The following is a 25,459-nucleotide window of genomic DNA, read 5'->3' as shown; positions in this document are numbered from 1 at the left end:
AGAGAGGCACCACAAATATTATACTGTTATTTTCACTACCCCCCCCCCACTCCCCCAGGGTTTATGAGAATATGTAGTATTGTTATTATTTGCCTTTGTTTTAAATGACCTGTGTGGTTCTGAGCTCTCACAGGCCACGAGCTTTGGGATCATTCTCATTACTATTAGTTTAGGGTCTGGATTGTTGCTGGGATTTCCCCCAAGACAACAAACAGAACATCACCTCTTCCATTAGGAACTGGTGTCACTGCCGTTGTATTAGAGATGGTAGAGACATATCCAGCCAATGGAGCTACCTCTGGAGACAACTGCTATTTAGAATAGCAGCCTAATGTGAGAGCGCAGCCATCTCACTGTGTCCCCTGAGGGGCCACTTCTCCCTCCTGTCCTCTTCGTTTCAGGAGGAGCCCTTGCTGATGGTGTAGACCCTGCTTAGACATCCCTTTCCTACTGGCCCCCACGTCCTACACTCTCATGTGGCCTCATGGGTTTTGACTGGCTTTTCTTGTCAGGTGCTACTGAAATTGTTCAGTTACTGTGTGAAGGTGAAAGTCAACCGGCAGCAACTGGTCAAACTGGAAATGAACACCTTGAACGTCATGCTGGGGACCCTAAACCTGGTAAGGAGCATGGGCTGCAGGTGAAGAAGTGTGGCCCTTGGAAGTCTGGGTGCGAAAGACATCTCAGTTCTGGGCTCAGATGAAATGGACTCATGGCCTCTTCAAGCCCTTCATCTCTCTGACTGGTGCAGAGGCTTGGGTCATTCAGCTGCCCTTCTCCTCTGGCTGGCTGACCCCCTGCCCCATGCTGCTGCCATGGCACCCAAGAGCTTCCTCGCTCCTTTCCTGAGTTCAGATCAAAGATAAGAGGAAGGCAGTCCCTTAAGCAGTCTAGACTACACACCAGTGGGAAAGAAGTGCCCCTCTCCTTGGGGCGACAAAGAAAGAGATCTGGAACTTCATGTTTTCCCTGCCGTCAAAAGCTCACATGCGTGTCTCCCTCTCAGAAGATGCATATACACGCACATTCACACACATGGTCATACACACATGGTTTCTGGGGAATAAGGCCATGAGGGCGTCCTTGAGAGCAGTTATCGGTGGTAAGTGGCTGTGGTCTTATTCTGAGAGTGACTGGGTCTCCTTCTCCTACAGGCCCTTGTAGCTGAACAAGAAAGCAAGGACAGTGGGGGCGCAGCTGTGGCTGAGCAGGTGCTTAGCATCATGGAGATCATTCTAGATGAGTCCAATGCTGAGCCCCTGAGTGAGGACAAGGTGAGTGAGGCCCAGCCCCTCCATCTGCAGGCACTGAGAGCCTGCACTGTCTCATTGCCCACAACAGGCCTGTTAGTGTCTGGCTTAGCCCACTTGAGAATGACAGATCCTGCTTAAGCTTTGGAATGTCAGGACTCAACTAATGATGACATAATTGTATTAAAATCTGAAATCTTTGGATTCAGAGCAAGCACAGTTGCTAAGGATAGTCTTTCACTCGAAAGCTGCTCATTAATGGAATCGTGGCATGTCCCAGTTGATAGGCAGGGGCTTTAGTCCAACCTTTCATTTCATTATTGAGGAATTGAACAGTCCACTTCATTTCCCTGGACTTGGCATTTCCTCAACTGTGGTACATAGTTGGTTACTGGTAGAATCAGGCCTAGAACCCAGGTCTCCAACTCCCAGAATTTCTCTCCACCTATTATACCTGTAATTTCCTCCATTCTTACTGATGCTAATGATTTGGCTAGAGCTATGACCAAGTGAATGTCCAGCAGCCTGCATTCTCTTATAGGAAGGGAAAATTGTATTGGTATATTTTGACCACCTGAGACTATTAACAGGACTGGCTCAGAAATTTAGAAACGAATTTCTCAAGTGAAACTGTTATTCCCCAAGAAGTGCCGAGACACAGTTCTTCTAGGGGTACTCTTGATGACTCTGATGGAAATGCTGACTTTTAGGGCTCAGATGTTGGCTGCAGCCACAGTCCTGACTGCATTAATGGCATGTCCACCCTCTTTTCTGTTGCAGGGCAACCTCCTCCTGACAGGTGACAAGGATCAGCTGGTGATGCTTTTGGACCAGATCAACAGCACCTTTGTTCGCTCCAACCCCAGTGTGCTCCAGGGCCTGCTTCGCATCATCCCGTACCTTTCCTTTGGAGAGGTGGAGAAAATGCAAATCTTGGTGGAGCGATTCAAACCATACTGCAACTTTGATAAGTATGTTACTTGGATTTCATATAGTGAAGTGAGAGTCTCCACTAAAACCCTGAACTAGGGTTTTCTATTAGATTTTTCTATTAGAATTTCTATTAGATTTTTGTGTCCTCGTTCTGGCTTTTAAGGAGCTCAGTCTAGTTGGGAAGTGAATAATTAGTACTATATTAGAGTAGCAATTGGCTAGGCAGAGAAGGCAAAGTGGTTGGTGAGATAGGAGGAATATGACGAGATGGAGCCACGTGTGCGTCTATGTGAGTGCGAGAGAAGGCCGTGAGTGTGGGAGATACAGCAGGTAACAGGGAAAGTGGCGGGAGCCAGGGCAGATAGGACTTTGTGTCACATTAGGGAACTTAGCCTTGATCTTCTCTAGGCTGTTGACAGTTGTTAACCAAGAGGGTGACATGATTGGGTTTTGTCCTGCCTTTCATACCCTCAAACTCTTTGTTGTTTTCTCCTAGGTATGATGAAGATCACAGTGGCGATGATAAAGTCTTCCTGGACTGCTTCTGTAAAATAGCTGCTGGCATCAAGAACAACAGCAATGGGCACCAGCTGAAGGATCTGATTCTCCAGAAGGGGATCACCCAGAATGCACTTGACTACATGAAAAAGCACATCCCTAGCGCCAAGAAGTATGAAGCCCTCCTGCAGCAGGGCTGCTTTGCCTCCCCTTTGCCCTTTCCTTTTCCTTCTCCATCAGCATCTTGGTGTAAAGCTTCACGTATGCTCCTTGTCCTCCTTGGGGCCTCCCAACCCCTTCTGGAAACTATGTGGGTGACCAGACCAGTCAACTACTGCAGAGTCCTTGGGGCTTACGGGAAAAGGATGGCAACTTTTTGGTTTCTACTTAGAGTACTCACTTCTTTCTGGCTCTTCAGCTGAGCTGGGTGGTTCTATGTGATTCTTCATGACACTTGGAGAGGGTCACGATTAAACACTCTCTGGGAGTTTAAATAAGCTAGAGTCAACAACTGGTTTCTAGGTAGCCTTTGCTTCCCTGACCTGCTGATAAGCCTTCCTTTGCTTTGCAGTTTGGATGCTGACATCTGGAAAAAGTTTTTGTCTCGCCCAGCCTTGCCGTTTATCCTGAGGCTGCTTCGGGGCCTGGCCATGCAGCACCCTGCCACCCAGGTGGGTAGCCAGGACAGGTAGTGTGAGGGTACAGGTGTGCAAGTATAACCACCCTAGTTCACCTTGAGACATGACTTACCCTAATATATGAGACTCCTAGAGTAGAAGTGAGCCTCAGAAGTCATCTGCTTCATCTCTCTGTGTGCTGAGACAAGTAAGCTGTATTTGTGGTTTACTCATTCTTAAGTGGGGCTTCACTGTCTAATGGGTCAGCTGTGCAGCTGTTGAACTGTGAGGGATTGGCTGACCAGAGAGTAAAACACTTGGGTGTCTGGCCGGTCACTAGGACACTTATATTACCATCACCTCTATTTTCTCTGCCTCAAGCAGCTGAACACCTTGTTCTTAGGCCCACCCATTCCACTCCGCAGCTTATTCCTGATTTCACCCCACGGTGCGGAGCGTTAACCTTTCACAAATCCTATCCTAATTGGCCCTGGATAGATGGCCAGGACTGGGTTTTTTTTTAAATTGAAGTTTTAATTTGGAGATTATTATAAATTCACATGCAGTTGTTAAGAAACAATACAGAGAAATCGTATGGGTCCTTTTCCCACTCTCCCCCAATGGTAACATGTGGAACCGGAACACACACCACAATCAGGATGTAGACATCGGTGCCGTCAGGACGCAGGGCAGTTCCTCAGCACAAGGGTCCCTCTTGTTGGCCTTTCGTAGCCACATCCATCTTCCCCGACTCCCCTGCCACAAGCCCCTGGCACCCACCGATCTGTTCTTCATTTCTGTAACTTTGTTATTTCAAGAATGTTGTAGAAATGCAGTTGTACAGTATGTAACCTTTTAGGATTGTCTCTTTTTTTTCTCAGCATGATTTTCTGGAGTTTCATCCGGATTTGTTTAACTGTTCACCCATTAAAGGACACCTGGATTGTTGCCAGTTTTTGGCTGTTATTTATAAAGCTGCCATGAACACTTGTGTGCAGGTTTTTGTGTGAATATAAGTTTTCATTTTTCTGGGATAAATGCCCAAGAGTGCAGTTACTGGGTTGTTATAGTAGTTAAGTATTTTGTTTATAAGAAGCTGCCAAACTGTTCTCTAGAGTAGCTACAGCATTTTACATTTCCCTGGAAATGTATGGCTGCTCCAGTTTCTCTGCGTCTTAGCCAGCATTTGGTGACTATTTTTAGTTTGAGCTGTTTCGTAGATGTGCAGTGATTCCGTCTGGTTCCATGTTTTCCTAGTGGTTCATGATGTTGAATGTCTTTTCATGTGCCCTGTTTATCTTCAGTGAAATGTCTGTTCATGTCTTTTGCCCAATTTCTAACTGGATTGTTTGTTTTTTAATGTTGACTTTTGAGAGTCCTCAGCATTGCATTTTTTTCTATTTGTAGTGTTCTGCATTGAAAATAGTTCCACTGTCTCATTTGGTCGTCTGTTCTGGTAACTCGTTCCAAAAACATGGCAACTTGAGTACAGGAAAGTTTCTTCACTGTGTCTCACTGAAATTCCTTTTCTAAACTTTTGTTCAACTCAGTGGAGTCATAATTAGTATATATTTGTGGAGATACTTTTTCCTACATAGGAATTGCACATGTATTGTTTTCCATATCCTTGTAACATCTCTATTTTGTATATGGATAAATCAAAGAACACGGTTGTGATTCGGCCAAAGGCAACACAATGAGTTTGGAACTCAAAGTCAGCTGATTTCCAGGCTTCTTCTTCTTCTTCTTTTTTTTTTTTTCCTTGAGATGGAGTTTTCCTGTTGTCACCCAGGCTGGAGTGCAGTGGCACGATCTTGGCTGACTACAACCTCCGCCTCCCGGATTCAAGCGATTCTCCTGTTTCAGTCTCCCCAGTAGCTGGGACTACAGGCACCTGCCACCATACCTGGCCAATTTTTTGTATTTTTAGTAGAGATGGGGTTTCACCGTGTTGGCCAAGCTAGTCTCCAACTCCTGACCTCAGGTGATCCACTCGCCTCAGCCTCCCAAAGTGCTGGGATTATAGGCATGAGCCATTGTGCCTGGCCTTTCAGGCTTATTCTTAGTTACCAAATTGAATTACTTTCTTTAGAATAAGGCTTTATCTAGTTAGATACTTGGCATTTATGCTATGGCCATTCATTTTTCTTTCAACATATATTGTTGTGTAGCTGGTCCTGTGTTAGACCGAGGAGACAGTCGCCGTCTGTGCCTGTTGGGAGCTTACTGTCTGGTGGAAGATACAGCCAAATACAGAGTAATAACTAAACAGTGAGATAGACGCAGTGTGGAAGGGGCTGGGGCCTAAGGAAAGAGGAGTGTTAAGTAGAGGCCATGGCACCTGCAAAGGCTCAGAGGCCAAAGAGCGCTTAAAGCCTTCCAAGAATTGAAAGCAGCTGCAGTGGGAGGTGAGGCATGGCGAGAGCTGCCGATAGAGACCCGAGCAGGGCCAAAGCATGTTCTTTCTCCCGGAAGAGGAGTATGGGTTTTCTCTTGAGGGCAGTGCCCCGGCTGTATTTTAGAGAGTGGATTCAAAGGAGGTGAGATTCGAGGTAGGAAGAACAGTTGACAGGCTTTTATTGTAATTGAAGTGAGAGAAATGGTGGCCTGAACTAGCTCACGGATAGATTCAACAGAGATTGAGCTGGGAGGAAGAATAAATGGGATTTGGAGAGTGACTGAATGTGAGAAGCGAAGAAGCTGGATGAATCAAGAACCCTGCTCGGAGATCGAGACCATCCTGCCTAACATGGTGAAACCCCGTCTCTATTAAAAATACAAAGATTAGCTGGACGTGTTGGTCGTGCCTGTAGTCCCAGCTACTCAGGAGGCTGAGGCAGGAGAATGGCGTGAACCCAGGAGGCGGAGCTTGCAGTGAACCGAGATCACACCATTGCACTGCAGCCTGGGCGACAGAGTGAGACTCCGTCTCAAAAAAAAGAACCCTGCTCAGTTTCTGGACTGAGTGATGAGGTGAATGGTGGTGCCACTGAGATGGAGAAGATCAGAGGTTTGCAAGTAAGGTGGAGGAGGGAGAAGATCAGAGGTTTGCAAGTAAGGTGGAGGAGAGTTCATTAGACTATGCTATGAATGTATGGTCTGTCCTATTAATAACTAGAATGTAAGTTAAATGAGGGCAAGGTCTTTGTTTTCCCAGCACCAAAAACATGTGCAAGCATGCACACACAGTAAACAGCCAGAATGTTGAGTTTGGGAAACCTGTGGAAAAGCTCAGTACGAGTTGAAATATGGGCTTAGCATTTAGGAGCATGAGACATGAGGGAATAGGTAATTTTGCTGAGACACAGATATCGGAAGCAGACTTACTGTGAGAACAGATTTATGAGCTGCTGAGTGATCTACTGGCTGTGTTGTTTTCAGCCTGTCATCTCATATGTAGTAATTGCTGTCAAGTCACTTGTGACACGGTGGTGAGGATTTCAGGGATGTGGTGATATTTCTCAGTGAGCTCACCTGGAGCGCTTTTTCCAACTACACCTGCCTTTAGCCTTCTGATGTTCTCCACCCCTGTTTATTGCGTGGCCCTATATGTAGTGACTTCCAGCTTTTTCAGGCACAGAGGTTTCTTGTTAATATCTTTTTTGTGGTTTAAGTTTTTAATGTCCATACCTGCTTGTAGTCATTGCACCTCTAGTATCCCTAGCCTGAGAAAACTGTGCTCCTAGGTTTGGTGGACCCAGGGGCTCCCAGGTGGAGAACTTAGGCAGGTCCTTATGAGAACGTCCAGCGCCTGCTCTGGCTGGTGAGTTCACCATTTAGGACTCGTCAGGTGCTGCTGCTTGTCTTACCAGAATAAGGGAATCTTCTCCTGACCCCTTTCCACATCCTCTGTGATGGATGCTTTGCATATGTTATCTAGTTTTCAGTCATCACAGCAACCCTTGCATTATCCCCATTTTATAGATGGAAACACTGAGCTTAGAGCATAGGAACTGGTCAGAGGCAGTAGCAGAGCCAAACCCTCTTCCATTTGTCTGTCTGTCAAAGTGTGGAATCAAAGGACGTGATTGCAGCTGAGCAGGTGACATGAGATGGTGCACAGTGGTTGAGTTTCTAAACCTTTAAGCTCCCGGGAAGAAGGTTTGTCTACGTAATTGGAGGCATGAGTCTCTCTGGTCTCTTATTGGCAGGTTCTGATTGGAACGGACTCCATCCCGAACCTACATAAGCTGGAGCAGGTGTCCAGTGATGAGGGCATTGGGACCCTGGCAGAGAACCTGCTGGAAGCCCTGCGGGAACACCCTGACGTAAACAAGAAGATTGACGCAGCCCGCAGGGAGACCCGGGCAGAGAAGAAGCGCATGGCCATGGCGATGAGGCAGAAGGCCCTGGGCACCCTGGGCATGACGGTAAAGCTACCTCCCAGAGTCCCCATGTTTCTGCCCACACTTTGATGAGGAGGTGGCCATGGGGCAGCCCTGGGGTTGGCCATGGGGAAAGAGAAGGCTGGACAGAGGAGGAGGAAGGAACTAGGTGTGGTCGACCCTCTCAGAGGTGGGACTGCTATTGTTCTATCATACAGATGAGACTCGGAGTAAGTGACTTACGAAGTTTACCAGAACAGTAAGCCGGTGATAAGAGCCATTGTTTATTGAGGACTTACTTAAGCCCTCAAGTTGTTCTAGGAGGTAGATATTGTTATACCCATTTTCCAGATGAAGTAACTGAAACTGAGAGGTGAAGTAAATAGGCCAAGGCACATAACTAATCAGTGGTTGACACAAAGGGCTCTGTGCTCTTCTAACTGTCCCACCTTGGAGGAAGCAGAGTCCTACAAGCTCTTTCTCCAAAGCACAGACTTGAGTGTCAGCAGTTGAAAAGCTCACGTGGGAACAGTGAATGAATCAGTGCGACAGCCCTTGGAAGCTGAGACTTGGCATTGCTGGCACAAAGATGCTGGCACGAAGAAAGGGGGCTTTTCTGATGGCAGGTGGCACCTTGCCAGGGCTCCAGCTGGATGATTTCCTTTGCTTCAGTGGCTCCTGTAGGAAGAGAGAATAGCAGAAGGGCCTGGGTCTTTATCCTCATTAGAAGACAGCTCAAGGGCTTTCTTCTCATGCACCTGTCCTTTTAGTGGAGGTAGAAAGTTAGCCCTGTTCCTGAGCATCCCCAAGCTAGGGTGGGAGAGGGTGTATGGAAATCCCCCTTGACATGCCGCTGGGGTTCCCCTACAGACAAATGAAAAGGGCCAGGTCGTGACCAAGACGGCACTCCTGAAGCAGATGGAAGAGCTGATCGAGGAGCCCGGCCTCACGTGCTGCATCTGCAGGGAGGGATATAAGTTCCAGGTACAGCTGCTGGGCTGCGGTCGGTCTTGAGGGCCCAGCCTGGCCCCTTGTGCTAGGTAGCATCCCCTTCTTCTCCAGGCCATTTTGTTCTTAGCTAGGCAAGGTCAAGGCCTGCATCTTAGGAGATTAACAAAAGGACCAGCTGTCCTCTTTAGAGGCAGGAAGGCAAACTCACCCGAACTTTAGACTTTGTTGTCTTTATCATCATCATCACGACAAATGCTACTGATCGGATTCTTCCTGTATGTGAGGCCTCATGCTCAGAGCTTTGTGTAAACTGGATAATTTTATTTAAACCTGTAAAAAGTCTCAACTTGTGGTTAAGCAAACAAAGGTCACATGGCAGAGCCAGAATTCCAGCCTAGGCTTCTCAGACTCCAGACCTGGGCTTTTAAAAACACGACATGCTGCCTCCATTCAGAATAACTGGGGAGAAAATTAGAACTTTCTTGGCTTATCCAAACTAGATTCCACCTGAAAGGAGCAGAGCAGCCAGTGACCTGCTGGCTCTCCTGAAGGCTCAAAGGTGGCCTCTTCTCTCCAGCTTGAACTTACTGCTCAGAACACAGGCTGTGGAAGGGCAGGTGCCTGGGCCACAGGGCTCGTTAGTTCTGTATAGTGCAGGTTCCTCAGAGCTGCCTGACAGGTTTTGAAAAGCAAGGGAATATCGAGAAGTCACTTCTGCATTTTCAGACAGATGAAGCACAAAGTAAAGAAAGATGGCCGAGGCTTGCTAATGTGTCTGCCTCTACATCTGCACCGCATCCCCTTCTTACTGGTTGCTCCCATAATCCTCATTTCACTAGGGCTGCGCCCAGCCAAGTGCTTCACCAACAGACTGAGGAACTGGCCTCATCTGCTCTTCTGAACTTCCCTAGTGAGAGCAACATGAACCCCAAGGCATTGTCCAAGAAGGGCGACAGTTCCCCTCTGCTCTGCTTCCCCTGAGCCTGACTTGGAGTTTCTCCTCTCCTCTCCTTATGTTGTCATCTTTGCAGCCCACAAAGGTCCTGGGCATTTATACCTTCACGAAGCGGGTAGCCTTGGAGGAGATGGAGAATAAGCCCCGGAAACAGCAGGGCTACAGCACCGTGTCCCACTTCAACATTGTGCACTACGACTGCCACCTGGCTGCTGTCAGGTAGGCCCTGGCTCTTGCGGGAAGGCTCCTTCAGTAGGCCTGCCTGTGGGCCTGGAGTGGGTGGGACTGCCATCCTCGTGGTTTTAAATCTGCTCCTTAGGGTCTGGGGAGTAGGGTGTTCTGCCTGACACCATATAGGTCCCCAAGCAGTTATTTGAATGATAGGAAAATATGCTTTGGCCTGGGCCCAAGGCTGGTGAGAGCAGCCCTGCCTACCGCAGTCAGCAAAGCCAGCATGTACCACATTGAGGCTACAAATGGCAAATTCTCTTCGCAGGGTCAGGAGCCTGGGCTGACTGACTTCTTAGTGTTGGCACGCCCCCACCCCCACCCCCGCCCAGGTGCCTAGTGGCCACCTTAATTCCAGCAGTCGCTTGTCCCTGCTCTCCTCCCTATCCAGGTTGGCTCGAGGCCGGGAAGAGTGGGAAAGTGCCGCCCTGCAGAATGCCAACACCAAGTGCAATGGGCTCCTTCCAGTCTGGGGGCCTCACGTCCCTGAATCAGCTTTTGCCACTTGCTTGGCAAGGTGAGTGTTGAGTATTTTTCCATGGTGGGATGGAGGGGATTTGCAGGGGATGGAACAAGACCTGCTATCAACCCAATCCCTGGTGACACCATTTCCTGTTACCTGCTTTGGGAATCCATGTCTGTCTGGTGACTGGGGAACTGTCCAGAGCAGACAGGGTGGGGGATGGAGGCTTACTCAAGGGGTGACCTGACATGGCCTGCCACAGGGTGGGAGGAACCAGCACCCTCAGCTTACCGGGCACCAGATGAAATTTCTGGGTCTTCACTATGCCTTTGCTTCTCTTATGACATAAGATAAGATGTGGGACCCTGACTTGGTCCTTGAGGCCAGAATTTGAGTTCACTTCTACAGCGTGTGGCTCTGAGGTTTAAATAATGAAACTGGCTTAGTGGCAGAGGGGATGCTGGGCTCCTTAGAAGGCCTCCCTGGTCCTGAAAACTCGGATAAGAATAGCTAAAGCATCTGTGAGGTCCTCATGTCTTGCTGATGCCTTGTGGAGTGGTGCCCCACCCCAAGTCCTGTTTTAAAGCTCAGAGATAAAACCATGCCTGTCAATAAAACAGGCAGCTGACAGTGATAGCGGGCAGCATGTTGAAATGCTTAAACTGTGTTCTTTTGTTTTGAGACAGAGTTTTGCTCTTGTCACCGAGGCTGGAGTGCAATGGCGTGATCTTGGCTCACTGCAGCCTCCGCCTCCCAGGTTAAAACGATTCTCCTGCCTCAGCCTCCCAAGTAGCTGGAATTACAGGTGCCTGCCACCACGCCCAGCTAATTTTTTTTTTTTTTTTTGAGACGGGCGTCTTGCTCTGTCGCCCAGGCTGGAGTGCAGTGGCCAGATCTCAGCTCACCACAAGCTCCACCTCCCAGGTTCACGCCATTCTCCTGCCTCAGCCTCCCAAGTAGTTGGGACTACAGGCGCCCGCCACCTTGCCGGGCTAGTTTTTTGTATTTTTTAGTAGAGACGGGGTTTCACCATGTTAGCCAGGATGGTCTCGATCTCCTGACCTCGTGATCCACCCGTCTTGGCCTCCCAAAGTGCTGGGATTACAGGCTTGAGCCACCGCGCCTGGCCACCCAGCTAATTTTTGTTTTAGTAGAGACAGGGTTTTGCCATGTTGGCCAGGCTGGTCTCGAACTCTTGACCTCAGGTGATCCACCTGCCTCGGCCTCTCAAAGCACTGGGATTACAGGTATGAGCGCCCCCGCCTGGCCAGGCATGTATTCTTGTATACATTGTACAGGTGAGATGCAGAGTTTGAGCAACTTGCTCGAGGTCACCCAATTAATAAGAGGCATAGCCCAGATAGATGGGAACGTGTATTGACAAAGGGGGGAAAATGCCTTTGTTTGGAGATTGAAGAGCTCGTTCTTATGGACAGATCACTTTGTCAGTCAGAATGGATGAGTTCTACATTTCTTCCTCCAAAATGTACTTCACTTGCAGCCACGGTATGTCCTACAACATTGGTCCATTCAGAAATGGGCCCCCAGGAGTGGTGGGCTCTCATCAAAACTTGGAGAGTGTCACATTCAGTCACTGCAGAAATGAAAATGTCCTATGGCCTTGTCATCCTGCTGGCCCCAGCCTTGGCCTCAACTTTCCCTTTTATTCTTGTCTCCATTTGCAAACCTTTGCAGCTATCAGGCCCGGGAGTATTGGAAGGAGGCTCTATCTCCCAAACTGGGTTTTCACCAGGAACTACTTCCATTTCATTGTTTGTCCTGCTTCCCCTCTAGACACAACACTTACCTCCAGGAATGCACAGGCCAGCGGGAGCCCACGTACCAGCTCAACATCCACGACATCAAACTGCTCTTCCTGCGCTTCGCCATGGAGCAGTCGTTCAGCGCAGACACCGGCGGGGGCGGCCGGGAGAGCAACATCCACCTGATCCCGTACATCATTCACACTGTGCTTTACGTCCTGAACACGTCAGTACCCTGTGTCCCAGGGGCGGCATCTCACACACCTACCCTGCATCCCTCTGCCCGAGATCCCTCAGCTTCTTCATAGCCTTTCTTGCTAGTTCCAGAGCAAGTGTCTGGCCTGAGGCAGCCTTTTTGCTGAGGTGGGGATCCTCATCTGCGTTCTTTTAGGGCCATGCAGAAAAAGCAATAAAGGGAACTAACTTCCCCCAAACTGCCCTATCTCCCACCATGGGCAGCCCAAAGACCACATCATAGGGGAGCAGCTCATAGGGGAGCAGAAAATGGGAAAAGTCAGGCCACTGAAGCCTCTACTTCGATGCAGCTGCTACTTCTAGTTTCCAGACTGTTCTCTTGAATAGGGGGAGGCCACAGGTTGGAGCTGCACCCACATCATTAGTCAAGGGCATATGGTTTGTTACAGGTGATGGTTTCCCATCAAGGGGATGCAGCAAAGCTAAGGACCAGTTCATAAATGGAAAACTGGATTTGTTATCCCTGTTTTCTCTACACTGGGTAATGCTTCTGGCAAGTGTGAAGGGAAAGGGAATGTTCAAGATTATCTGGGAAAGTCAACCGACAAGGAAGGCAGCCAGGAAAAAAAAGAGATTGGTAGTTTTATCCATATGCACATTATGGGACAGTTAGGTTGGTACCTGGAAATATAATTTTAAAGAAGCTCTTAGGCCAGGCACGGTGGCTCACACCTGTCATCCCAGCACTTTGGGAGGCCAAGATGCTGAGCCCAGCCTAGGCAACATAGTAAGACTCTGTCTTATTAAAAAACAAATTGTTTTAAATTAGCCAGACACACACCTGTAATCCCAGCTATTCGGGAGGCTGAGGTGAGAGGATGGCTTGAGCCAAGGAGGTTGAGGCTGAAGCGAGTTGTGATCACACCACTGCACTCCAGCCTGTGTGACAGAGCAAGACCATGTCTCAAAGAAAAAAAAATTAGGAGATTGACTATCCTTTAGCTCTTCCATTTAATTCACTGTTTCATGCTTGTAGGCCCCATCTCCTAGCAAGAGGCTTACAGTTCCCTGTTGAAAGGTTGTGTATAGCTCACCCCGGGTAGCTGCAGCACAGTTTAGGCAACAGGACAGTCCATCTCTTGTCTTTTCTGGTTCTTTCTCTTCAACAATGTTATTTTTTCCTTCCCTCCCGTTTCCTTGTGAGATAAAAGGCTGACCTCGAGACCACAGGCTTCATTGTTAAAACATGCAGGGGCAGGTTGACATCAGTACATTACATCATCTGCTGAACTGCTTAGACTGGCGGGAGCAGCACCCGGCAGCACTGATGGCACAGACCTTCCCACTGTCCAAATGTCGCTCCTTCTCAGTGGTCCTGGGGCCCTGGACAGAGCCCTGGGTAACTAGGTGTCAGTATACTTCTGAAAAGCAAGACATTTGTAATTCTCAAGTCCCTTCACTGGAAAGGGAATTGGCTCTCTAACAGTTACTTTGGTCAGCCTGAGGCTGACCCAGAAGCTTCACGGAGAGGCCTTGCTTCTTGGCCACAGACTGCTTCCCAATTGACAGCTATCCAATTGACATTGGTGGGCGCTTGGTCACAGGGGGGTGAGTGCGTTTGGTGGAATATATGTGTATGGAAGCAAGTATGTCACAGCATGGCCACTGTAAGCCAGACCAGAGCCTGAGCAGGTCCTGCAGCAGCCAGAAGCCTCAGATTCCTTACAGGGCTGGAAGATCAAGTTGAGTGTACCCATCCATGCCCATCTGCAGGCAGCAGAAGCAGGCAGGGTGTCCTTGCACCCTCTCCTCCTGCTTTCCCAGAGTCCAGCATCTGTGCCAGTGTCAACTATAGACCTGGTAACTTGGGTTCTAGTGTTGTGTTTGTCCCCACCTCTCCCCACCAGTGCCGCATGGGGTTAGGATAGGGCATCAAACATTCACGGCATGAGAGCACCATTCAGGTTCTAAGGAGAGAGTGTACCCAGAAGCATGTCATCAGCAAGGACTTAAGTCACCTCTCAGTGCTGACTCCGTCAAATGTCAAAGCTTCAGCATGGGGAAGGAGGCAGGGTTAAGATGGACAGGCTTCCTGGCTTCAGAGCCCAGTTCTTTCCACGATGTGAGACTTTGGCAGAATCCTTACCTCCTGCGTACTGCAGTTTTCTGTTTCTTTAAAATTGGGATAGTGGTGGCACCTGTCCCATAGCGTTCTTGTGAATACCCAGTGAAGTAATCCCTATAAAGCACTTAGAGCAGTGCCTGGCACTGAGTTTGCTGTGGTCATCATCATCATCATTGCAACTTAGGACACATGAGGACAAGAAGCCGCGCTCATCTGGGAGAGACTGTTCTCACGAAGGCGGGAGGACCTAGGTCATAAGAAGACAAACTGGAAGAGGGAGCCTAGGAAAGGAACCACATGCAAATTTAGTGCAAACTCTGTAAACGTAACAAGACTATGTGGAGCAAGGGGGAGTCAGGCTGTGGACCCGCTAGGGAGTCTTGATCCATGTTTTGACCCCATTACTCACTAGCTTGGTGACTGGGCAAGTCACTTCACTTTTCTGGGCCTCTGGAGTTACTAGCACCGTTCCATGTTGGCGGGGTTGTGAATGTCCCTGATACATGGTGCTCAGAAGCCAGTAATTGCTTGGAATTGTGTCAGAGCTGAGGTGGGAGCTAGAAGCGGGGGCCAGGGAAGAAGGGAAGATGCCACAAAGAAGGGCCTGGAAGGGGAAGAAGGGCATGGATCATGGACTGTCAGAGGGAGTGGGAGGAGTAGTCAAGGATGGGTGGGGAGTGTTCAGTCATCCAATGTGACATTCAGCAAATGTCACAAGACAATGACAAATTGAGCAAATTCTTCCTGCTCTTGCTGCCGGGTCCTACTTCCACCCTGCTCTTATTTTATCGTGCCCATTTTCTTCTAGAACCCGAGCAACTTCCCGAGAAGAGAAGAACCTCCAAGGCTTTCTCGAACAGCCCAAGGAGAAGTGGGTGGAGAGTGCCTTTGAAGTGGACGGGCCCCACTATTTCACGGTCCTGGCCCTTCACATCCTGTCCCCTGAGCAGTGGAGAGCCACACGTGTGGAAATCTTGCGGAGGCTGCTGGTGACCTCACAGGCCCGGGCAGTGGCTCCAGGTGGAGCCACCAGGTCAGTACCTGCTTCGGGAAGCTGCTGCTCACTATTTCCCATCATCAGTTTTGAAAAGCTGCTTAGCGGTATGCATGTGCTAGGTGGAGGCATGCTTTGTGACTGCGGCAGTGGACACCAGCCCTTCTCCCTTCTCAGTCTGTCATGTCAGGAGTCTAAGCTGATAGCTGGAGGTTGCCTGATCATTTCCAGGTTTTATGTTCAGCTACTACAAAGGTAGAGGCAGGCTTACCTACTGTAGAAAATGTTGGAGAGGAAGGCAGCCAGGCACAGGGTGGTACAACCAATGAGACGATCGGAGCTGCCAGGGCTGAGAACAGTAATCAGGTTTTCCAAATCTTGCTGGCATTGGCATAAGCCAGGAAAGTTTCAGTGTGGCCACATGGGGTATTTTCTAATAATGAAAAACTCGTCTTCACTCTCTCTTCTTGGTTACATTCCTATCCCATGCGTCCCACAGTCCATGAACCTTTCTTCTTCTAGACCGCTCTCCTGTACATGTGGACACCTCCCCAAGAAAGAGCGTGTCAGAAAGGAAGTGGTCTTTGATTTATGACCTTGGGCTGTGATTTGGGTCTGATGGTATCGAGAGAAACAGCTGTAAACAACCACCACAGCATCTCTTTGAGGACCCACATGGATTGCTGTGTGCAGGGGAGACTCCATGGGTACCACTCAGGCTGCCAGTGGCCCCACACAGTCTCTGCCTGTCGTGGGGAGCTACAGAGCAGGCTTTGGGTTTGGCAGTTTGATTCTGTCCCTTGAGTGAAATGTGCCTCTGCTTCATTTCTGGAAGATCGGTTTTGTGATTTTTGTGATACTGCTTTAGCCCAGCATTCGTGGGATCATGTCCACATTTGTAGGCCAGCCAGGGAGCAGAGGGAAACTTTTAGGGCCATGATAAAGACAAGCCAAGTGGAAATAGCGTGTGCCCTCATTGGCACACCTGGTATCTTTATGTCCATTAGCCCTAATTGATCAAGCATTTCTGCTCTGTGGGCACTTCATGCCTCCAGAGAGACCAGGTTGGAGCTGTACTGTTGAATCTGCCCTGTACCAAATTGTCACTGGAGAGTGGGAGGGGCAAGTCTTGTTAGATTCCTAGGTAACCCCTGCCCCCATTCCTAACATACCACTTTCCAGTATTTCCCAAGAGCCTGAATTAATAGTTAACTAACTGCTGGAAATCAAAAGTTAGATCTTGAGAATACTAAGTTGAGAAGTCAGGCTTGGCCTCCATCCATTTGCTGCATCCATGCAAAAGAGCGGCCGTTTATTGGGCACAGTCTCTCCATGGCGGGTGTGAAATCGGAACCCACAGGAGCTGTTTTGCTCTCTGTTAGGAGGCTAGCATTCATTGCTGTCCCAGGCAGTTAAGGAAAAGCTGATTTGGTCACAGCTTAATTAGGAAATCCAGTGTGAGCTACATTCATGAGTTGCTGTTTTCTCTGTAGCAGTTTAGTCACCTTTACTAATTGGCCTTAAATAATTAAGTTGGGCAGGGTCACTCAAGCTTTCTGCTTACCAAAGCAGAACAGCCACAGCAAAGGGCCAAACATGGCCATGGTCTGGGGCTGTGAACCCGGCACTCATCAAGGAGACTAGGAAAGGCACTGTGAGTTTGCCCGATACTGGGAGGAGACCCACTGGGAAGAGACCACGGCTGGAAGGGCATTTAGAGGTATCATCCTGGCGTTGGGGCAGCCTCACTGGCGGCAGTCTTTGTCCTAAGGCCTGTAAGTCATGGGGTAAGGAGTAGTAACAGAGACACAGAAATGTAGCTCAGCAGAAGCTGGCCTCTTCTGCACATTTGACATTCAGAAAAAAAGTTCCTCTGCCAGGAACTTGCAAGTACAGAAACCTGGGACGTTCTCAGGCATCTGTCAGAACTTGATCTGTTACCTTATCTGCCAGGGTAAAGAACTGCAGAGAAATGGATTCTTGTCCTAGTCCATGGGTCCACCTTCTAGGACTTTAGGCTGCAGCATCGTCACATGTATGCAGGAGAGAAAGTAGGGGCTCGGGAAGGTACTGGGGTAGAGGGAGGCCACAGGAAGCATATTTTAGTAGAGAGGGAATTGTCCCCATTATTATTATTAGTCTTTTGTGAGTTATTTATTGAATGCAGGTGTGGATGGCCTATCTCATGCTAGGCAGCCCTTCACTTGAGGCCCATATAGTTTTAGCTTCTATAATAAATACCATCTATGTTGTCTTATTTTTATGATTCTTATATATATCCATGCATTTTAATACTAAACATTTAATATATGTCCCTTTAGTCATGGGATGTGTTCCAGCCGAGGGGAGCCTGGTCTTTCTGTATTTCATGCTGGCTCTACCTGCTGTAATCATCCCTCAAACCAAGAGTGCCTGCTGAGAATGCAGTGGACGTTGTTAGAGGCGTTCCCCACCCCGCCACCCCCCCACCCCCCCATATTCCAAGGAACTGGCTAATCTTTAATCCTGAACTGAATCATTGGATTAAGTAGCAACGATACTGGTTAGAAACAACGGGGTGTGGTGAGCAACTTGGATTATCCCAGGATTTAGGTGATGTCAGGGTGGCTGCATGCTCCATCTTAGACATTACCATTGCTTAACACCAACTTCCTAGCAGCTTGCTGCCGTTTAACACAGCACACATTTGACAAGTTACTGTGTTTGACTGGTTTAGGTCTGCTGGCTTTTAAGAAATTTCTCCTAATGGGAGCGTAAAGACTGAATTAGAACCTTGTTTCCTACCTCATTTATTAGGGTCCATCAAATTCCAAGAGTTTGTGGGGGCCCAAACACAAGGGATACATAGGAATCCTTTGCCTTTCTTTAAGTCAGTAGCCTTGTGTTTGCCACATCTGCCCTGGTGATGTCTCCCCCGGTTCCATTTTACCCTGATCTGGAAGATGAGCACGAGAGAATCAGATGAATTTCATGGAGCATTTTTATGACCAATAAACTTCTGGGTCCCAGGGCTCCAGAGGTTCTTGCCCACAGCTGCTTTTTTCCAAGCAGAAGGCAAGTCCCTGGAACTCCAAGAGGCACAGACCACTGTGACTCTTCCTTGCTCCCAGAATGCCTTGCTCTGTCCTTGTGAGTATCCTCCTAGGGACTTCATGTGATGGAATTGGATTTTCTTTTGCAGGCTGACAGATAAGGCAGTGAAGGACTATTCCGCTTACCGTTCTTCCCTTCTCTTTTGGGCCCTCGTTGATCTCATTTACAACATGTTTAAGGTAAGGAGGCTGTCAGAGGCCCAGTGGGTTTTGGCAAGAATGTAAAATGTGTGCACTCCTGTCCCTGACCCTGCCTCAGCACCCACATGGCTGCTCCTCTGCTGGCCTGGGGGCGCTTTGTTCCTAGAAACAAACAACCCCAGCTGTGGGAGGGATTGGCACTGGCAGCCTGGAGCCTTTGTCTGTGAGGTACATTTGTTTTGTTTTGTGAGACGGAGTTTTCTCTTGTTGCGCAGGCTGGAGTGCAGTGGTGTGATCTCAGCTCACTGCAATCTCCGCCTCCCAGATTCAAGTGATTCTCCTGCCTCAGCCTCCCAAGTAACTGGGACTACAGGCACGTGCCACCATGCCTGGCTAATTTTGTATTTTTAGTAGAGACGGGGTTTCTCCATGTTGGTCAGGCTGGTCTCAAACTCCTGACTTCAAGTGATCCACCTGCCTTGGCCTCCCAAAGTGTTGCTATTACAGGTGTGAGCCACCGCACCTGGCCCACATTTGTAGCTGAGATCACTCCCGTCACCTGCTCCTGAGCCTGCTCCAGGCTCGACTGTGCAGGAAGACCTTCCCTCCTGGGTTTCTCTTTGCTGCTCTTGCCGCGCTATTGGGATAAGCTCTGTTGCCCTGAGTGAGTCTGACCTACCGCAGCCAGCTTATAACAGGACAGTCCTCTCCGGAGAGAATCTGAGTTTTTGAGTTGGTTCCTTTCGTCATTGGAATGAAACAGCTCATGGAAGCACGTCGACAAGTCCCTTTGCTCTGGGGAATGTGGATGGGAAGTGTATGGGGAAGGAATGCAGCCACTTGGAACCTGTACGTTCAGTGCCTAATAAGGGGGCCCTAAGAGGAATGACGTAAAATTTTGTTGTTCCTGGAGACAAAACACGCGCTCTAGGGTGTGTGTTGGTATGCTTTGGTGTAGGTTGGGAGGGCCGTCCTTTGAGGGGTTGAAATGGCCTGACTGACTTGAGGTGGAAGATGAGACGGCAGTCACCCACCTTTCTGTCTCCTGTTGATTCTCGTAGAAGGTGCCTACCAGTAACACAGAGGGAGGCTGGTCCTGCTCTCTCGCTGAGTACATCCGCCACAACGACATGCCCATCTACGAAGCTGCCGACAAAGCCCTGAAAACCTTCCAGGAGGAGTTCATGCCAGTGGAGACCTTCTCAGAGTTCCTCGATGTGGCCGGTTAGTGTCAGGGTTTTCTCTTTTAAAGATCCTCCGCAGCAAAGCCCTGCGCCTTCCTCAGTGGGGCCAGCCGTAGCTTTATTTTCACAACCAGAGGAAACGCAGTATGGGCCAGCCTGTCAGCTGCCACCAAAAGCCCTGGGAAAGATGCCTACATAGCAAGTCACCAATAATAAGAACAGCAGCTCTAACATGTACTGAGCACTCCCTCTTTCCCAGGCATGGTCTGTTCACTGTACATGATCTCAGCCCTCGCGGCAGCCCTATATGAAGCAGGAGCTTTGGTTATCCCCATTTTCTAGATGGGGTAAATGAGGCTCTGAAGATCAAATGAGTGGCCAGGGGAACATAGCTAGAAAGTGGTAGGGTCCCTGTTTGAGTCTGTTTTTTAACGGCAGTTCAGAGAATTCACACGCAAATTGCAATACGCCGTCTTCCTCCCGCGTCTTAGGTCACAGTTGAGGGAGACATGGGCGACCGAGCAGGGCCCCTCTGAACTGTGGGTGTGGGGGTTGTGGTCCAACAATTCCTTATCCCACTGCTAGTAAAATTGAAATTCTTTGTATAACAAATTTATCATTCTAATTGCGAACAAACACATTAGAATTGTTTTGGATTTCATAACCAAGCACCAAGTGACAGCAGAGGGAGGTGACTTGGCCCGTGCCTGGGAAATCCACCTAGGGTTAAGAGACAGTGCCCTGTCAGGTTGTGGGCGCCATGGCGTTACAGCCCCCATCAGAACACCCTGCCTACAAAGGTCAGCTCCCCAGAGCCAAAGCACAGGTCACCAAACCTGCTGACTCTTTTGTAAACTTGTTTCACTTTGTTCTGGTGTTCATCATGGGAATTTTTTTTTTTTTTTTTTTTTTTTTTTGAGACGGAGTCTCACTCTGTCGCCCAGGCTGGAGTGCAGTGGCGCAATCTCGGCTCACCGCAAGCTCCGCCTCCCGGGTTCACGCCATTCTCCTGCCTCAGCCTCCGAGTAGCTGGGACTACAGGCGCCCGCCACCTTGCCGGGCTAGTTTTTTGTATTTTTAGTAGAGACAGGGTTTCACCATGTTAGCCAGGATGGTCTCGATCTCCTGACCTCGTGATCCACCCGCCTCGGCCTCCCAAAGTGCTGGGATTACAGGCTTGAGCCACCGCGCCCGGCCCCATCGTGGGAATTTTGTGAAGTCTAAAGGAGAACAATCGCCCCCAGATCCCACTCTTAGGAGAACGCCTCTGCTAACGTTTTCTCTATTTTGTTATCCTCTGGGAATGAGACCCACTACAGGGCCGGAGGGTTGCTCAGTGTGAATTCCTCTTTCTTCCCAGCTCAGAGCCAGCTGACAGATTTTCCCACAAAGCTCTGTGCCTCCACGTTGGCTGCCCCTTGCAGTGGCCTCAGTGGAAGCTCTGTGCTGGGATGGCCTTCGTCGGCTTGGTGCCTGCCTCCGCATCTGGGTGGGCCTGTGCTAGCACTGCTCACCTCCGTGTGTTTGTTAACTACACCACCTCTTTACAGCTCCCACTGGCTCTGTTTCAGCCTAGACGTTTCACCAGCATCATACCTTAGCACATGCCTCGTGTTCTTCCCAGAAAGTCAGCCCTGGGACCAGGTGGGCTGCTAAAGTCCTCAGTGCTGGGCCCTGTGCCTGTTGCATGAGCCTGTGTCACTGTGACTGTGGAAGTTGGAGCTAGTGAGAGGAGGAGGAGGTGGGCAGGGGAAGGAGGGTCCCCTGGGCTCGGGCTCCACACCAGCCCTGAGCTGCTGGCAGCACCCCTGGCCTGCAGCCGGGAAGAGCCAGAGTCCTTGCCGGGCAGCGAGCCTCCGTGCCTTCCAGTCCTAGGTCACGTTTTGACAGCACCCCTTTATTACTTTGTTTAAGCTGTTAGAAAATTTCAGAACAACAGACACACCCTGTTCAAATGTGAGAACAAAAACACCTTCCAAAGCCAAACGGGGATAGTCTGAGCCGCTCTCTCTTCCATCAGCCCAGATGCTTGGGCGATGACTTCAGTTCGGATGCTGCCAGGCCTTTGGGGCTAGCAGCTCCACGGCTGTTTTACATGTGGCTCCGGCGTCTCCTGTCCCCTGCTCAGTGACAGAGGGGTGGGGCCACCAAGGCCTCCGTGCAGCATGAGCACCTTCTGTGAGTGAGGCACTTGCACATGAAGGGCCTCATTGAGCCCCCACGGTGGGGCCACAGGGCTTCTCCCTGTCTCCGTTTGATGGCTGAGGAAATGGAGCTCCTGAGCTTTGACAACCTGCTCAGGAGCCCAGGACCCATCATCAGATCAGAGCTCAGAAGAAGCTGGGGTCCTGCCACCCTGCGCTGCTCCTCCCAGCCCTCAGGGGCAGGGCTTTCTCTGGTCCCTGGGTGTCCCTGAGCCAGGTGTGGCCTCTTCCACTTCACCCCCAGCAGCAGTGCCTGCTTCTGGAACAGGACTGCTGCTGCGGAACAGGGTTTTGCTCAGTGACTGCCTCCCCGGTCATGCTGCTGTCCGGTGAGCAGCCAGGCCAGAGCTTTGGGCCGCAGTGTGTTCTCTGCTCGATGCGGCAGCCGTGACTCAGGGGGAATGGGGCTGCACGTCTGCCCCTGACACACCTCTGCCCGCTGTGCTTTACAGGTCTTTTATCAGAAATCACCGATCCAGAGAGCTTCCTGAAGGACCTGTTGAACTCAGTCCCTTGACCACCACACAGCAGCTGCAGCAGCGAAGACGAAGCTGGCTTGCCTTCCACCCTCTGTTCTCCCTCCTTGTGCGTTGAGTTCCCTCCGCGGATGCTGCATTGTTACCCCGCCCTCCCCTCTCTCATTTTTCTTGGTGTGGCTTGGGGTTTTTAGGCTTCCTGTTTTATCTCGTGTGTGTGGTGCACTAGCTATGAAGTTGTCTGTAACCCAAGCCATCAAAGGGCCTGTACATACCTAGGAGCCATGAGTTGTCCCGGCCAACTTCATACTTGAGTGTGCACATCTTGAGAAATAAACAAATGACTTAATACACATTGAAAAAGAAGGTGTAGCCTGCTGCATCAGCTCCTCCTCAGTGGTGCAGGCCAAATGGTTTGCCTTGAATGCACAGCCGTTTCCGGCGTCAGCCCGGGAAGACTCGTGTCAGAATCGCTGTCTCCAGGCCTGTTGTCAGTGCTAAGTGGAACCTGTCTATTCTTGGCCAGCAAGTTGGGACACCACATTTGATCGCTCTGATTTTTCCCAAAACAAAGCCCATGCCTTGCTCTTAATTTTTTGGCCTTAAGAGCTGGAACCCAAAGATACGTGGAACGCAGAGCTTTCCACGCCCTCGGCCGAAGGAAGGCTTGTGGAGTAGGGCACGGTCTTGTTGGACCACAGAGGCCTGGGGAGCATTTGACGTTCTCATGCTGCTGTGAATCGGGAATCCCTTGGTGACTTCTCTCCAGGGTTGTCATGTTAAGAGAGGGCCTGGGGCAGACTTAGGATCAGGATAAAGAGAGTGGCTGCTATCAACATGCCAGGCACCCAGTGTATCTTATTTCTAATCTCTTCAAGAAAGGGCCCATGAGCCAGAGCCACTCACCCAAGGGCTCCCAGCCAGGGGCTGTGGAGTTGTCAGGTTTGTGCCTCCGAAGCTATGTCCTGACCAGTGTGGCTGCTGCTCCTGGAGAACTCAGACCTGCTCCCCTACACACGTGGGCAGCAGGACTCCCGAGGGCCTCTCCCCAGACTTCGGGAAAAGGCTCCCCTCGTGGGAGGGAAGGCTCGCTCATGCCTGTCTCTTTTTTTCTTTGTGGGCCACTCAGCCAACTGACGTCGCCTCCTCTGTCTGCATGTCCAGTTTCTGTGGCTCACTCCTCAGGCCAGATTGTCTGGGACTGGGGGTGTCCTCTGGGCTCCTGTAGACTTCCACAGCCAGGATTTCACATCCTTCCCCAGAGCCTCTGACCGAACAGCCACAGGCGGGCATGAGTGTCGTGCGTGGACTGAGCTGGAGAGACAAAGGCGTTTGTGGCAAGGGCCCAGCTGGAAGCCCTGGCAGACCAGAGCATGCATGTGCTGGCTTGCACGAGCACACTTTGGTGTTTGTGCTGGGGACACCGGGCTTCTGAGGGACTGGCATGGCTCCAGGGAGGGGAGCAGCCTGGTTGAAGCACGGCCAGGCACTCACTCCTTTGTTCAGATCCGAGCTCCACTGCCTGCTGTGTCCACAGTCTCCTCACCTGTCAAATGGGAATATCTTTGTGGCGGGAGGGTGCTGAGGTTTCCACGAGCTAATCTGCCTGCCATGTAGAAACTAGTAGCTTCTCTTACTGTTAGTGAATTTGTTTTAGTCTGAAGGAGGCACCCATGCCCCGGGTGAGGACGATGGAGACCCTGGTCTCGGCACACTTCCGCCTCACACTAGGAATGCCCCGGGCTTGCGCCTGCTATGTATCTGTGCTGGTCACTTTCTGTTGGTCTCCGAGAGACCGATTCAGGTGTTCAGGAGTCTGTGTTCACTGTTACATCACCCCCTTGTGAGGAATAAAGTGGAGCAGCCTCATCCGGACAGCGAAGCAGGGAGGGAGCGTGGGGAGCAGCCAGGTGAGCTGGTGGCATGGGGTCCGCTGCGCAGAGACTGGCCTCGCTGCTTCGTGTGGCTCAGGGAGGCTCAGCACGTCCATCATCACACTTCAGGGCAGTGAGAGTGAACCTGGTGCCTTCAGAAGCCGTCCCGAGGCCTGCTGCTCTGGGCTGCAAAGGTGGAGTCACCAAAGCTCATTACAAGGTGTTTGCTTATTTTTGTCTGCCGTGCATTTTTTTATTTCTTGTAAAGGCCTCAGAGGATGTTGGCCCCAGCCCAAACATATCTTGTTTTCACTGGTAGAGCTTTTCCTGGTGTCTGCACAGGGATGCTTCTAGTGGCGCTGCCATAGCTCCAGACAGGCTGCTGACACGGCAGCCATGAGGTCTGCAACAGGTTCCAGGGGGTGCTTTTGGCCTGCTCCAGCAGGAGTGGAGGCTGGTCTGGGCTCTGGCAGGAGTGGAGGCTGGTCTGGGCTCTGGCAGGAGTGTAGACTGGTCTGGGCTCCAGCAGGAGTGGAGGCTGGTCTGGGGAGGGAGCCACACCTCTCCAGGCCCAGGTCTCACGAAAGGAGCATAGAAGGGCACCGAAGAAAAAGCCACTTAGCCGTCTCCTGTCCCACACCAGTATCTGGGCCCGTTGTTTCTTGGGTCCCTGTCTTTCTCAATAGGCAGCCCCTGTTGGGGAATTAAGTTGATTCTGGATTGCCTACGCCTAATGATAGCTGCACTTTTAATCCTATAAAGTTCGAGTTCAGCTATAAAGTTGGGGAGGCAGTGTCAACACCTTCCTTGTAGAACGGCTGAAGCCTCTGGCATTCCTCAGTCAGCAGCCGCCCTGGCGCCCAGCTGTCCAAGTTTGTTGCTCTTAGAGGTGAAAAGGGAGGCCCCCTGCCTGCACCTCCCCTCCGCAGGGTTGTTTGTTGGGACACCAGGGGCTGTGCTGTGTTCTCTGCATTTCACTCTTGCATCAACCCCGTACATTAGGTGCTGGAATTTCCGCCTTGGCGATGGGGAGGCGGCCCCCAGAGGAGGTAACTTGCCTGCTAGGGAGTCAGGAGCTGAGCGGTCTGTGGGACTCCAAAGATTACTCTGGGTCATGCGACTTCATTTGTTCCTTCCAGGATGTAGCAAGTGTCTCCTCGGTGCCAGGGACTTAACAGAGGCGGAGGGCAC

At 50.3% G+C, this 25,459-nt stretch overlaps 1 protein-coding gene across 1 annotated transcript in view; it reads left to right on the top strand.

Annotated features, from left to right (window-relative positions):
* The window catches only part of UBR4 (ubiquitin protein ligase E3 component n-recognin 4), a 139,110-nt gene extending 116,353 nt beyond the window's left edge, over window positions 1-22,757 (top strand). The window contains exons 93-106 of the mRNA XM_025381474.1: window positions 513-620; window positions 1,155-1,274; window positions 2,031-2,221; window positions 2,680-2,853; window positions 3,253-3,352; window positions 7,450-7,668; window positions 8,494-8,607; window positions 9,606-9,748; window positions 10,149-10,274; window positions 12,015-12,209; window positions 15,112-15,336; window positions 18,479-18,569; window positions 19,592-19,754; window positions 22,371-22,757. Coding sequence (XP_025237259.1) covers window positions 513-620; window positions 1,155-1,274; window positions 2,031-2,221; window positions 2,680-2,853; window positions 3,253-3,352; window positions 7,450-7,668; window positions 8,494-8,607; window positions 9,606-9,748; window positions 10,149-10,274; window positions 12,015-12,209; window positions 15,112-15,336; window positions 18,479-18,569; window positions 19,592-19,754; window positions 22,371-22,435 — 2,034 coding nt within the window. The 3' untranslated portion in view covers window positions 22,436-22,757. The remainder of the gene's footprint in view (window positions 1-512; window positions 621-1,154; window positions 1,275-2,030; window positions 2,222-2,679; window positions 2,854-3,252; window positions 3,353-7,449; window positions 7,669-8,493; window positions 8,608-9,605; window positions 9,749-10,148; window positions 10,275-12,014; window positions 12,210-15,111; window positions 15,337-18,478; window positions 18,570-19,591; window positions 19,755-22,370) is intronic.
* The last annotated feature ends 2,702 nt before the right edge of the window (window positions 22,758-25,459 follow it).

Source organism: Theropithecus gelada, chromosome 1 (genome assembly GCF_003255815.1).
Source record: "Theropithecus gelada isolate Dixy chromosome 1, Tgel_1.0, whole genome shotgun sequence".
Classification (NCBI taxonomy): Eukaryota; Metazoa; Chordata; class Mammalia; order Primates; family Cercopithecidae; genus Theropithecus; species Theropithecus gelada.
The sequence above is the reverse complement of the archived record's forward strand: the minus strand, read 5'-3'. Positions and strand labels throughout refer to the sequence as shown.